We start from the raw sequence: 15,299 nt of genomic DNA, 5'->3' as shown, positions 1-15,299 counted from the left end.
GAGTGATTACTTCTCCCCACTGGACCTCCACAGCTGCCGCCCACAGAGAAGAGGTAGGTGTTCCCGGTTTAGACATGTGCCTTTTCCGGTTAGGTCTAAGAAGGGGCAGGCCCTGCCAGCACAAGCATCAGCACCCACATGAGCCGGGCATGCCTGCCACCTTGGGTTTTTTCTGTGGAGAGGCTGCCAGCCCTCCCCAACCCGATTAAAGGCTCAGTTGGTATGGATTGGCCATTATGAGAAAGAGTCAAGAAGACAGGGGCCTAGCAGCTTAAACACAGTGGGGGCAACCAGACATTCAGGAACTGAGTCCTTAAAAGCACATATTTCTCAGGGTACCTGGGTGGCCCAGTAGGTTAAGCATCTGATTCTTGGTTTTATTTATTTATTTGACAGAGATCACAAGTGGGCAGAGAGGCAGGCAGAGAGAAAGGAGGAAGCAGGCTCCCTGCTGAGCAGAGAGCCCCATTTGGGGCTCCATCCCAGGACCCTGGGATCATGACCTGAGCCAAAGGCAGCAGCTTAACCCACTGAGCCACCCAGGCGGCCAAAGCACCTGATTCTTGATCTCAGCTCAGGTCTCGACCTCAGGTCATGAGTTTGAGCATACTGCTTTAAAAAACAAATAAATAAATAAAACACATTGCTTAATGCTAGTCACGTACTTACACACATTTCAAACATAGCATTGGGATGCAAATTCAAACTGCCACATTTCTGCCAGGCTATCAGCATTATAGGAGGCCAACAGGCTTCCACTAATTCAGAAGATAGTCTGAGACCCAAGGGAAATCTTATTACAAAATGATTTTTTTTTAAACATTTTTTTTTCTTAAGATTTTATTTATTTACTTGAGAGAGAGACAGTGAGAGAGAGCACATGAGCGAGGAGAAGGTCAGAGAGAGAAGCAGACTCCCCATGGAGCTGGGAGCCTGATGTGGGACTCGATCCTGGGACTCCAGGATCATGACCTGAGCTGAAGGCAGTCGTCCAACCAACTGAGCCACCCAGGCGCCCTACAAAATGATTTTTGCCTCAAAATGTCCAGGCCCTGTCTAGGAAAGGTCCCTCAGTCCAGGACCCCAGCTTTTGAACCCAACTGCTGTGGATCGACCCCTCAATGTTCTTTTGGAGTGTTGGTGACACTGGGTTCTTCCCTCTTGTTAGCTGAGTAACCACAGGCAATATCATTACCATGAGTCAGATTCAGCACAACTCCGCCCACCAGAGAGAAACCGATAGAATCCCCTGTCATGGGGGATTTGTTAGTAAATGTTAAGTGCATCCATACCACGGAATACTACACAGTCATTTTTCTCAAGTTACTTATAAGGAATGATCTCCACAATGTATTGCTAAGTGCAAAGACCAAGATACACAATATAATGTGTATAGTACTGGTCATGCGAAAAGGAGGAAAAGAATGTTTATACGTGTATTCATATTATCTCTCAAAGACTACAAGAAACTGATAGCATTGGCTATCTCCTAGAAGGGGACCTACATGCACAAGGAACAGGACAGAAAGAAAACTATCAAGCTTTATACTTTAGAGTTTCAACAGTGTGAGTATATTATCTATCCACTATAAAGTTTCAAAGTGAGAAAAGTCACACAATATCAAAAGGATTTAACGAGTTTCAAAGGGAGAAAAGTCACACAATATCAATAGGATTTAACGACCGGTGGGATAGAGGTAGGCAGGAGGAAAGGGAGAGGTAGAAGTCAACAACAACTCTGAGATCACTGTCTGGATAACTGGATTAGCTAAAATACAGACTCTAGAAGGAAAGGGAAGGTTTGGGGGAAGGAAAATAAATTCAAACTTGGACTGTCCAGCTGGAAATGCAAGAAATAACCAAATAGAGATGTTTAGAGCGGGAAACTGAAGACACATCAAGAGAGCTCAAGAGACAAGGTCGTATTTAAAATGTAGACTTGAAATATACAACGGAACAATACCCAGCCATCAAAAAAATGAAATCTTGCCATTTGCAATGCTAGAGGGTATTATGCTAGATGAAACAAGTCAATCAGAGAAAGACAATTATATGATTTCACTCATATGTAAAATTTAAGAAACAAAACAAAGGGGCTCCCGGGTGGCTCAGTGGGTTAAGCCTCTGCCTTCGACTCAGGTCATGATCTCAGGGTCCTGGGATCGAGTTCCGCATCGGGCTCTCTGCTTGGCAGGGAGCCTGCTTCCTCCTCTCTCTCTACCTGCCTCTCTGCCTACTTGTGATCTCTGTCTGTCAAATAAATAAATAAAATCCTAAAAAAAAAAAAAAAAAAGAAACAAAACAGAGGAACATAGAGGAAGGGAGGGAAAAATAAAACAAGACAAAATCAGAAAGGAAGACAAACCATAACTATAGGAAACAAACTGAGGGTTCCTATAACTATAGGAAACAAACTGAGGGTTGCTGGAGGAGAGGGTGTAGGGGATGGGATAGCTGGGTAATGGGCATTTAGGAGGGCACATGATGTGATGAGCACTGGGTATTATACAAGACTAAGGAATCACTGAACTCTACCTCTGAAACTAATAATATACTATATGTTAATTAATTGAATTTAAATTTTAAAAATGTAGATTTGAAGAGGAGTCTGGGTGATGCAATCAGTTAAGCATCCGATTCTTAGTTTCGGCTCAGGTCATGATCTTAGACATGAAATGGAGCCCCACGTTGGGCTCTGCACTTGGTGTGGAGTCTGCTTAAGTTTCTCTCGCCCTCTCCCTTTGCCCCTACCAGCCCCTCACTCACTCTCTCCCAAATAAAAAAATAAATTTTTTAAAAAAATATAAATTTGGGGTCATCATTTCAGAAGGGATATAGAAAGCCATGAGAATGGGTGATAGACTGGTCTTCAGGTTGAAAGAAACAGAAACCTACTCAACCAGCTTTTAAAAATAAAAGGGGAAGAGAAATCTATTAGAATACACTACAGGGAAATCCAAGGCACAAGTGTGGCTGAATTAAAAAACATCCTCTGCATTCTAAGGGGGAAAAATTCTGATTCTGTAAGTTCAAAAAAGAAAAAAGGATGTTTTATTTAACCGTAGTTCCAAGTCATGAACACGGGACCCCACAAAAAGCTCTAAAGCCATCTCTACCCTTCAGTGAGAGCCTCACTTCAGCACCACACCCCACTTCTGAAAATTAGCAACAATTCACTTACAAGTCAGTGCAGCCCAAAAATCCAAGCTTCTCACAACTGTCAACAAGAACAGTGCTTGCTTGGTTCTGAAAAACGGTGCAACACAGTTCTCCTTGACTGAGCAAGTAATAAGTTCAATACATGCCCAGAAAGAGAATGCTGTGTTCTCTTCCTAAAATACTTTTGTTTCTCTTTACCACCCCCCTTTCAGCTCAACTTGCTTCTGTTTGTCTTGATTCACATATGGATTCCAGCCATCTGTCAACAAGTTGTTTCCTGACAGCTCCAGGCTTCCAAGGTCCTCAGAGTCCCTGTCCCAGAGAACCTGACAACATGAGGAAAAGACACAGGTATGATTCTATTTAGCTGAGTTTAGATCACATGCCCAACACTTAACCAACCATAAGGCAAAGAGGATAGAGAACTCTCCTTGGCCAAACCCAAGTCAAATGTGCTGGTAGTTACTGTCCATTTACCATCTCCTAGATCAGGTCTCCATCCTCGCCTGTCCTGTTCAGGGCAGCAGTTGCTGACTGTGATGACTGCATCACCCAGATGCCCTTGCCAGCTGGCTTCCAGGTGGGCGTGGTCAGCAGGAGGCACTGGGAGGCACCCATAGAGCTGCAGAGAAAGGTGAGAGTATTTCTTCCCTGCTCCCTTGCTTGCTTCAGGTTGCAAAATGTAAGCAGATCTCTCTCTCTACAGCTATTGCTGAGCACTGATTTTATAAAACTGGAGCTCTCGCTGGGTACTGGTCATAACATAACATTGTTTCCTCTTTCTCCTTCAGACTGAGGGATGAGACCGGCTTCTTGCTGTTGGTTCTCTCAGCCCTGCCAACACCTCTCCCTTCTTTAAAATCTCCTCCATCGATCTGTGTGAATGGAATTCTGTTTCTAACAAAGACTACAACTGTTCATCACTACAATGGAAAGGGCTATCTCTCCTCAAAGAAAGGAGTACTGAGCAGACAAAAATACACCTCCAGAGCTCAAGGGAGCTACCTGAGTGGCAGGAGATGCCAGCTTAGGATAGGGCCTGCATCTAAGGGGCAAGAGAAAAGAGATAATCTTTGGGGGAAGGGGTGAAATTCAAAGGAGTTATGGGAACAGTGAGAAGGTAACTGTGGAAATAGCCCAAGAAAGAGAAGTAAATTTCAAGTAAGTTGCAAGTGCCCTAGTTGAGTGGGATGAGGACTATGAAGAAGTTGCCGCACTCATTGATGAGAAAGTTATTGCTAACGTTTGAACAAAGTCTCAGTAGGATGGTGCGGCAATTTTTCAAACATGCCCCCTCCCATTTTTTTTGCATGTTTCCCATGACAGGTGTATCTATGCCCCTTCCCCTTGAACCTGGGCTGGCTTATGACTGCTCTGATGAATAGAGTATATATAGCAGAAGAGATACTACATGGCTTCTGAAAGTAGGTTGGAAAATGCTGTGCAATTGAAGCTGGTCTCCTTGGGGTGCTCACTTTGGGTGAAACCAGACCCCATGTGGAAATTCAACCATGCTGAGGCTGCTGTGCTGGGAGCCATGAGTGCGTGCCCCAGGTGACAGGTAAGGTGGACCTCCACCTGACAGCCAGCCAGCATCTCCCAGCAGTCACCTGAGTCAGTCACTGTGGACATCCGCCCTGTCAAAGCCTTTGGATGGTGGTAGCCCCAGCAGGTATCAGATGGCAGCTACATTAGAGACCCCAAGCAGGAGCTGCCATCCAGCCCTTCCCCAACTCTCATTCCACAAAATCATGTGCAGAGTTAAATGGTTGGTGTTTTAGGTTGCTAGGTTTGGAGGGTAATTTGTTACACAGCAAAAATGATGAACAGATTTTGGCACCGGAAGTGAAGTACTTTAGGCAGGTGGTACTGGCTTTGGGACTGGAACCATGTGACGTGTAAAGGCTCTGAGGAGACCTAGTGAAAGTGAGATGTACCTTAAGGAGGCTGTCAGTGATGGCTTAAAGGAAAATGAGGGAAATGTTATTGGAAACAAAAGGAAAGCAGACTCTTGTAATAAAATGGCCAATGGTTTAGCAAACTTTCACCTGTACTAATGTGGAAAATCAAAAACATATTTGATGAGCTGATTAATCTGGCTAAGGAAGTTTCCAAGCAGAATATTAAAAAAAAAAAATAAAAAACCTGGGTATCATAAGGTCTAGACAGAGAAAATTATCTAAAAGGAAAAAAGGTACTATTCCATTTCAAGCAGAATTTACAGAAAATATAAAAGAACTAGAACTTTCTGGTTCAAAAATAAAACTAGTTCTAATCTCTATATCTCTTACCAGAAAATTCTCAAAGTAGGAAAGGACATCACAGAAAATATTAAGCCCAGGACACTGATGGGAAAACATCTTCGGGTAAAAATGAGGCCAAGTGTGTGACTACAACATGCTTTGTTGAGACCTCAGGAAGTTTTTAAGTGGTGCTTTCACTGACCCTTTAAGACATACAATCTATTAAGGATTGTAAGGTTTTGCCTGTAGGCTGTATTTTCTAAAAAATAGAGATTGTAGGAACCATAAAGGCACTATCTCACTCAGAAAACTTACAGATAGCCCAAGGTAGAGAGGACTTATCTTGAAGAGATTTGAGGACATGTCTTTTGTCTAATGCAGTGGATTATGAATTGATACAAAGGAATTGTATCAGCTTTGACTTGAAGGGACAGAGACAGTACAAAATGAAGAGAGGCTTTTTCCACAATGAGGCACAACCTCACACCAGTCAGAATGGCTAAAATTAATCACTCAGGAAATGACAGATGTTGGCAATGATGCAGAGAAAAAGGAACCTCCTACACTGTTGGTAGGAATGCAAGCTGGTGTAGCCATTCTGGAAAACAGTATGGAGATTCCTCAAAAAGTTGAAAATAGAGCTGCCCTATGACCCAGCAATTGCACTACTAGGGACTTACATCAAAGGCATAAATATCATGATCTGAGGGGGCACGTGCATGTCAGTGTTTATAGCAGCATTATCCACAAGAGCTAAACGATGGAAAGAGCCCAGATGTCCACTGACAGATGATGGGTAAAGAAGAGTTGGTACATATATATATACAGTGGAATTCCACTCAACCACCAAAATCTTGCCATTTCCAATGAATGAATGAAGATGGAACTAGAGGGTATTATGATAAGTGAGATAAGTCAGAGAAAGACAGTTACCATATGCTCCACTCATATGTGGAATTTAAGAAACAAAACAGAGGATCATAGGGGAAGAGAGGAAAAAATAAAACAAGACAGAGAGGGAGACAAACCATAAGAGACTCTTTATCCCTCAAACTGAGGGTTACTAGAAGGTAGGGGGTGTAGGAATGAAATAACTGGGTGATGGACATTAGGAGAGCACGTGATACAATGAGCACTAGGTATTATATACAATTGATGAATCACTGTCCTCTATCTCTGAAACTAATAATAGATTATATGTTAATTAACTGAATTTAAATTTTAAAAAAATAAAAGAGGCTTTTAGGCATCCCATCCACCAACTTTTCAGTTATTTTATTTTTAGAGAGGGAAATGAGGGGAGGGGTAGAAAGAGAGAGAATTTCAGGCAGGCTCCACACCCAGCACGGAACCCAACACAGGGCTTGATCTCACAGCCCTAAGATCATGACCTGAGCTGAAATCAAGAGCCAGACATTTAACCAACTAATTCACCCAGGTGTCCCAAACATGGGCCACTTTTTAAAGGAAAAAGGAATAATGACTTTGAGCAGTGAACTAGGAATCCAAAGAGCCAGCCAAAGCCACAGCAATAACTTCCAGAAAATAGGACTCAGCTCTAAATAGGGGACTAAAAACATGTATCCAGATGTATTTCAGAATGGCTACATCCCAGTGACTAATGTGTGCCTCACATTTTCTTTTGTTTTTTGTTTTTTTGTTTTGAGAGAGAGAGAAAGAGCAAGAGAGTGTGAGCAGGGCAGAGGGGCAGAAGAAGAGAAGGAATCCTAAAGGCCCCACACTCAGAGTGGAACCACACACAGAGCTTGATCTCACAACCCTGAGATCATGACTTGAGCCAAATCAAGAGTCTGATGCCTAACTGTCTGAGCCACCCAGGCACAACCTTCCATTTATTTTTCTGATAGTAGTGTCAATACAATTAACCCATACTTGACATTTTAGTTTAGGTGAATGGAAAGCAAATCACAGATCTTCATATTGAGAGGAACTATACTCAAGGAACCTCATTCAAAAGGCCTCTTCTGCTTGGGGACCTGACTTCAATGACAAGATCCTGACCCAGACCCTGATGCTATAATGGGAAAGAACAAGTATTCTGCATGTAGGAAAAATGCAAATAATCTACGACCAAAAGGTGAACTGTGGCCGTTTTAAAACATAGTCCCAAAATTCTTTGACACTCCTCTCATTGAGAAATGGAGTCTATGTCCCCTCCCCATGGATCTGGGTAGGATGATGATGGTTCAGTCAGTACAGAACAGTATAAGTAAACGCTGTGTGACTTCTGGTGCTGCAGGGAAAGACCATGTAGCATCTTCCTGGACCTCCGGCCAACACTTTCTCTGGGGGAAGCTGGCTACCATGATTATCCTGAGCCTGCCTGCCATGCTGGAGAGACCATGTGGACGTGTTCCAATAGACAGACCCAGCTGAGCTTTCAGACAACAGTCAGCAGCAACTGCCGGCCATGTGAGTGAGCCATTCTGGATGCCTGCCCAACCAAGCCTTCATCCCCAGCCAACACCCTCTTGCAACTGTGAAAGACCCAAAGAAGAACTGCACAGCTAAGCCCTCCTCAAATTGCTGACTCACAAAATTGTGAACAAAATAAAATGATGGTTGTTTTAAGCTACTCTGTTTGAGGTACTTCCCACGTGGCAGGAGTAACTGGAGCAAACGGGACCAGTTTAAACCAGATTACACAAGAGTAGAAATTGATGAATGGTGAAGATACTGAAGCAACTTGAGAAATTTAGCAGGGAAGGAAAGGAAAAAATACGACATAGTGATGTGGGGGGCAAGCTAACTTCAGAGAAGTTTCTTCTAGGATGGGAGAGTGGAGCCAATGGAGAGAAAGAGTGTGAAGATGTAAGAGTCATCCTCAGAGAGGTCTGGCATGACCAGGTCAGATGGACAGAGCCTTGGGTGGAAGGCAGTGCAGTTTCTGCTTGTACAGTCCAAGGACGGAGGGGAAGATAGGTCTGTCTGTGAAGACCTGTCCTGGGATCGAGCCCCGCGTTGGGCTCACTACTCAACAGGGAGCCTGCTTCCCTCCTCTCTCTGGCTGCCTCTCTGTCTGTCAAATAAATAAATAAAATCTTTAAAAAAAAAAACAAATATAAGAGTCACAGTTTGTTTGTTTTTAAACTTAGCTCTCCAGGGGCGCTTGGGTGGCTCAGTCAATTAAGTGCCCAACTCCTGGTTTTGGCTCAGGTCATGATCTCAGGATCATGAGACTGAGCCCCACATCAGGCTCTGCACTCAGTGCAGAGTCCGCTTGAAATTTCTCCCTCTCCCTCTCTCTCTGCCCCTCACTGTGCTTGTGCTCTCTCTAATAAATAAACAAAACCTTTAAAAAAAAAAAATAAGCTCTACACCCAATGTGGAGCTTGAATACACAACCCCAAGATTGAGAGTCACATCTATCTACTTAGCCAGCCAGGTGCCCCTGGATTGGGGCACAATACAGTGGATTGTTTGAAAGTCTGCTAAAAAAAGAAACCAAGTACTAAAATCCTCTCCTTCACTCTACAAAGCTATTAAGCTACCTGTTCCACATCCGAGTCAAAAAGTTGAAGTTTACTCTCTGGAGAGAATAAAACAGACTGTCTTGAACTAAAGACATGAGGCAAAGTGGAGGGAGACCAAAAACTAAGAAAATGAAACAAACCAGGAATACAAATTGGCACAGCCACTGTGAAAAATAGTATGGAAACTCCTCAAAAAAATTAAAAATAGAAATATCATATGATCTAGTAATTCCACTACTGGATAGTAAAGGAAAATAGTAGTTCAAAAAGATATACACACCCCTATGATTACAGCAGCATTACTTACAATAGCCAAGATAAGCAAGCTGCCCCAGTGCCCACTCATAAATGAACAGATAAGGAAGAGGTGGTATATATAGAAAATGAAATATTGCTCAGCCATAAAAAAGAATGAGATTTTGCCATTTGCAACAACACAGGTAGACCTAGAGGGTATTATGCATGCTAAGTGAAATAAGTCCGTCAGAGAAAGACAAACACCGAATTATTTCTCTTATCTGTGTAATCTAAAAAAACGAAACAAACAAACAAAAAGCAGAAATAGACCCAGAAGTATAGAGAACAAACTGATGGTTGCCAGAGGGGTTGGGCAAAATGAATGAAGGAGAGTGGGAGATACAGGCTTCCATTTATGGAATGAATAAGTCAGAGGGATGAGAGGTACAGGATAGAAAATACAGTCAGTGGTATTGTAACAGCATTGTATGGTGACAGATGGTAATTGCATTTGTAGTGAGAAGAGCATCCCATATAGAGCTGCTGAACCACTGTGTTGAACACCTGAAACTAATGTAACTTCCTGTTGTCAACTATACTTAAATATAAATAAATAAATAGGAAAAAGTAAGAAACAGGTAAAAATCAACTTAGAGGAAATAGTTCGTGCAAGGAGAGAGGTTTTAAAAGTTAACAGGAATATCCATAAAGAGACTAGAAAAGATACTTCACCCACAAAACAGGATGCTATTTCAAATGGAAAATTCAGAGAACAATAAGAACTACTGAAAATTTTCTAGGGGTGCCTGGCTGTCTGTCAGTGGAGTATACAGCTCTTGATCTCAGGGTTGCTAGTTTAAGTTCCATGTTGGGTGCAGAGATTACTTAAAAGTAAAATCTTAAAAAAAAAAAATTCTAAATATAATAGCAAAAATGAAAATCCCAGAAGAATAAATGGATTTAAAAATCGGGAAAACCGGGACGCCTGGGTGGCTCAGTTGGTTGAGCAGCTGCCTTCGGCTCAGGTCATGATCCCGGCGTCCTGGGATCGAGTCCCGCATCGGGCTCCTTGCTCCGCGGGGAGCCTGCTTCTCCCTCTGACTCTGCCTGCCACTCTGTCTGCCTGTGCTCACTCTCGCTCTCTCTCTCTGACTAAATAAAAAATAATAATAATAATAAAAAAAATAATAAATAAATAAAAATCGGGAAAACCTCCCCCAAAAAAATAGACCAAGAAAATCAAAGATACAGAAATAAAGCAAAAAAAAAAAAAAAAAAAGTTTTTTAATAAGAGTACCAATCTAGGAGGTACCATATCTTAATAATGGACTTTCAGGGGTGGGCAGGGATGGTGGGGAAATACTCAGCAACGAAATAATTCAAGGAAATTTCCCATGACTAAAGGACACGAGTTTCTTGATGGAAAATGCTTCCTAATGCCATATGAAGACAGACCCATACCAAACCACAGTAATGAAAACTTTCAGAATAGTAGGGACAAGATGAAGATTTCACGAAGATAAATAAATACATCAAACATAAAAGATCAGAAATCAGGGACGCCTGGGTGGCTAGTTGGTTGAGCAGCTGCCTTCGGCTTGGGTCGTGATCCCGGCGTCCTGGAATCAAGTCCCGCATCAGGCTCCTTGCTCGGCGGGGAGCCTGCTTCTCCCTCTGCCTCTGCCTGCCATTCTGTCTACCTGTGCTCGCTCTCTCCCCCTCTCTCTCTCTCTGATAAATAAATAAAATCTTAAAAAAAAAAGATTAAAAAAAAAAGATCAGAAATCAGAATGGCTTTGGATTTCTCAAATACTGATTGGAAACAATGAAGCAATGCATTCAGATTCTGAAATTTTCTCCCAACTGAGATAATTATACTCAAATTATCAATAAAGCATGGAAGTAGAATAAAGTCATTTCAGCATGTTGGCTTAACCAGCTTTTACTGCATAATGAACAACCACAGGCTCTTGCATACACAATATGCATTTGGGGTGGGGGGGCAGTGGGTGGAGAGGCACAGGGAAAGGAAGAGAGAATCTTAAGCTCTAGGTGTGGAGTCTGACACCGGGCTCAGTCTCACAACCCTGAGATCATGACTTGAGCTGAAACCAAGAGTGGGACACTTAACCAACTGAGCCTCTGAGGTGCCCCACGATATGCATTTTTATTCTTGTTCACATGTCTGTAGATTAGCAGAGATGACTCCCCTCTAGGCTCTGAGTCTGCAGGTCAGCTGGTGAGGCTCCAATCCATGTGTAAAAACTGACAATTAACCTAAGCAAAATTACAATATAATTGTGTGTGGAGAAGAGGGGGTGGAGAGGTGAATACAGATAGCGGAGCAGAAGAAGAAAGCTCACTCCTTACTCCCGGCGCTGGCAGAGCACAGTAGTTAAGGGCATAAACTGTAGAGCCAGATCATGAGGCTTTGAATTCCAACTCAGTCATTTCTGGCATGTAGGACCTTGGGAAAATTACTAAATCTTTCTGTGCTTTAGTCTCCTCATCTGTAAGACAGCATTAGTAATCATACCCACTTCCCAGAGTGATTATGACCATTCAAGAAATTAATATATGGGGAGTACCTAGAGAACTGCCTGGCAAATACTAAGTGTTAGGAGTGATTGCCATTATTATTGATCATGGTGGAGAACCAATAGAAAATGCCCATGCTGAAAAGATAACCAAGAAGTAACCATTCCATTATAGTATTTACAGACATAGATGTAAATACCAAAATAACTAGCTAGGAAGTGAAAATGGTTGCCTCTGTGGAAAAGAAGAAGAAAGGAAGGACTGGGAGCTCCTGTTTTTCAATGAAACTAGAGAAGTGGCTGATTCTTATGTATGTTATAACTTTGAGAAAGATTAAAAAATAAACAAAGATGGAATGAGAGAAGATGCCAAGCCACGCATGAGGAAAACAACCCTTACATTTCTTTGACGGTGGAAGGGCAAAATGGTTCTCCGATGTTAGAAGTGGAAGGCGAACATCAAAATATTGAGTTCCTGCAGCACCCCGAAGGTGTCTACAGAAGAAAAAACTTTTGAATTTTCTCCTAACCCAAGAAACAATAATGTGTTTATAACTAGAAAAACAACAGTTGAGTTCAGATGTTGTAATTCCTGTAGCATAATATTCCCTATTATTATTTTTTTTTTCCTTTCTGGCATCTTTATTTTTCTATCTGGTACATGAACAAAGTGAACGTGGTCAGAAAAGTCAGCTGCACTGAAACACTTGAGCCGATGGTAAAACGGAGGGCGCGTGGACATGGAAGGGCGGGGTGGCAATTCCAGACCAGCTTCCCCCAGAGGGCTTGTGCGCCAAGCCCGCGACCAGAGGCTGCTCTGGGCAGGACCGTGCAGTGCATCTCTGGTGAGGAGGGACAAGAAGGACCAGTCACAACAGGGACTACAGCCGGGCATGAGTTTATTGGCTTCTGGCCTCTCGCTCCTGCTTGATGAAGTTGATTAGCCCATTGGTGGAAGAGTCATGAGAGGTCACTGGGCTACTCCCGTCAAGCTCGGGCTTGATTTTCTTGGCCAGCTGCTTTCCTAGCTCCACCCCCCACTGGTCAAAGCTGTTGATGTCCCAGATGATACCCTGAACGAAGATCTTGAGCTCATGCATGGCAATCAAGGCTCCCAGAATGAATGGCGTGAGCTTGGTGAATACAATGGAGTTGGTTGGGCGAATTCCTTCAAAGACCTTGTGTGGCAACAGCTTCTCCAAGGCCTCTGGACTCGTCCCTGCAGCCTGCAGCTCCTTCCGGGCCTCCTCTGTCGACTTCCCCTTCATCAGGGCCTCCGTCTGGGCCAAAAAGTTGGCCAGGAGGATCTTGTGGTGCAAACCCTTCCTTATCGGGTGCTGGGTCTGGACTGGGATGAGGAAGTCACAAGATATCATCTTGGTGCCTTGGTGGATGAGCTGGTAGAAGGCATGCTGGCCATTGGTCCCTGGCTCCCCGCACAAAATGGGGCCTGTTTGGTGGTCCACGCGAGTGCCAGACTTGGTGATATACTTCCCGTTGGACTCCATGTCGCCCTGCTGGAAATAGGCCGCAAAGCGGTGCAGATACTGGTCGTAGGGCAGCATGGCCTGCGTCTCGCACCCAAAGCAGTTGATGTACCAGATGCCCAGCATGGCCAGGATGACACGCGCGTTCTTCTCCAGGGGCATCATACGGAAGTGCTGGTCCATCCAGTGAGCCCCTGAGAGCAGCTGCTCAAAGTTGTCAAATCCCACATGCAGTGCGATGGAGAGTCCAATGGCTGACCACAGCGAGTAGCGTCCTCCTACCCAATCCCAGAACTCGAACATATTTTGAGGGTCAATCCCAAACTCCTTCACTTTGGACGTGTTGGTAGACAGGGCAACAAAGTGCTTTGCAACTGCAGAAGGGTCCTTGGCCGACAGGAGAAACCACTCCTTTGCCATCTCTGCATTCGTAATGGTCTCCTGGGTGGTAAAGGTCTTGGAGGCAATGATGAACAGGGACGACTCAGGATTCAGGGTGGCCAGAGTTTTGGCAATGTGGGTCCCGTCGATGTTGGAGACAAACCAAACCCGGGGACCTCCTGAAGAGTACGGCTTAAGGGCTTCGGTCACCATGAGGGGTCCCAGGTCAGAGCCGCCAATGCCGATGTTAATGACGTCCGTGATGGGCTTGCCCGAGTACCCCTTCCATTCGCCACTGCGGACGCGCTGACAGAAAGACTTCATCTTCTCCAGGACCCTGTTGACCTCTGGCATCACATCCTTGCCATCCACCAGAATGGGTGTGTTTGACCAGTTTCGCAAGGCCACGTGCAGCACTGCCCGTTCCTCTGTGAAGTTGATCTTCTCGCCACTGAACATGCGATCCCGGGCAGCCTCCACGCCCCTACTTGGCCAGGTCCACCAGCATCTGCATCACAGTGTCAGTCACAAGGTTTTTTGAGTAATCCACCAGAATATGCCCATGGCTGGTGTTCAGGTTCAAGCTGAAGTGGCTGAAGCGTTCCTTGTACCCTTTGAAAAGACAGCGCAAGTTGAGGTCAGAGCCGTGCTCGCGGTACCATTTCTGCAGCTTCTGGAACTGCGGATTCTGGATGAGCACGGCCATGACGACAGCAGTGGGATGCACTGGCTTTGACGAGCTCGGAGGAGGAAGAGGGGCTATTTCCTATTATTTAATGCACTGCACCAGTCCTCCTTTCCATCTTCTAGTCATTTGTGGCACATCACTACATCTGAATATTCATAGGCACGATGCATTTTTTTTTCCAAATTAAGCCACTGCATATTAGAACTTCAAATAAATTTGGGAGCTTAAAACCAACTGATTCTTTTAAAGTTTCCTCCTTTTTCAGGGCACCTGGCTGGTTCAGTCAGTGGAACATGCGACTCTTGATCTCAGGGTTGTGAGTTTGAGCCCCAGGCTGGGTGTAGAGATTGCTTAAAAATAAAATCCTTAAAAAAATAAAATAAAATAGGGGAGCCTGAGTGGCTCTGTCAGTTAAGCACCTGCCTTCAGTTCAGGTCATGATCCCAGGACCTAGGGTTAAGTGCTGTGTAGGGTTCCCTGCTCAGTGGGGAGCCTGCTTCTACCTCTGCCCCTCCCTCCGCTTGTGCTCACTCTCTCTCTCTCTCTCTCAAATAAGTAAAATCTTAAAAAAAATAAAGCCCACATAGGGCTCCTGGCTCGAAGGGAGTGTGCTTTTCCCTCTCCCTCTGCCTACTACTCCCCACCCCCACTTGTGCAAGCTCTCTCTCCATCAAAGAAAGAAATAAAATCTTTTTAAAAATAAACAAATAAAAATAATAAAATAAAAGTAAAATGTCTTCCTTTTTCAACAATGCCATTCTCCTACAACTTTCATTTTCTTAGTAGTTTTGTTTTTATCAATCAAAATAAACAAATGGGCAATCAATACCTAAAAAAAACTTGTTACAAAAAAAAAAAAGAAAAGCATCCAACAAAGTCAAGATTTGAAACCTTTCCATATAAAATTAATACTACAGAACAGTAGTCTGACAAAAACATATGTAAATATGTGTAGGATTTTTAAAGTGGGAACTTCAATTGAAAATGAAAAAAATACAAAACAAAAACTAGTAGAAATAAAACCAAAGTAGGCCTGTTTTTAGTAGGAACATTAGAAATCTTAAAAATAAAAA

The 15,299-nt window shown here is 43.6% G+C and overlaps 1 protein-coding gene and 1 long non-coding RNA gene across 2 annotated transcripts in view; both read right to left on the bottom strand.

Moving 5' to 3' along the window:
- Window positions 1-15,299, bottom strand: part of LOC131813759 (uncharacterized) — a 125,026-nt gene that overhangs the window by 64,656 nt on the left and 45,071 nt on the right. The gene's annotated exons all lie outside the window — the stretch shown is intronic.
- LOC131813754 (glucose-6-phosphate isomerase-like) lies at window positions 12,283-14,281 on the bottom strand. The gene is given in 2 exon segments (XM_059144219.1): window positions 12,283-14,025; window positions 14,027-14,281. Coding segments are annotated over 2 exon segments (1,674 nt in total). The 5' UTR covers window positions 14,245-14,281; the 3' UTR covers window positions 12,283-12,569.

This window comes from Mustela lutreola, chromosome 13, assembly GCF_030435805.1.
Source record: "Mustela lutreola isolate mMusLut2 chromosome 13, mMusLut2.pri, whole genome shotgun sequence".
Lineage (NCBI taxonomy): Eukaryota > Metazoa > Chordata > Mammalia > Carnivora > Mustelidae > Mustela > Mustela lutreola.
This window is presented reverse-complemented; position numbering and strand designations above follow the sequence as displayed.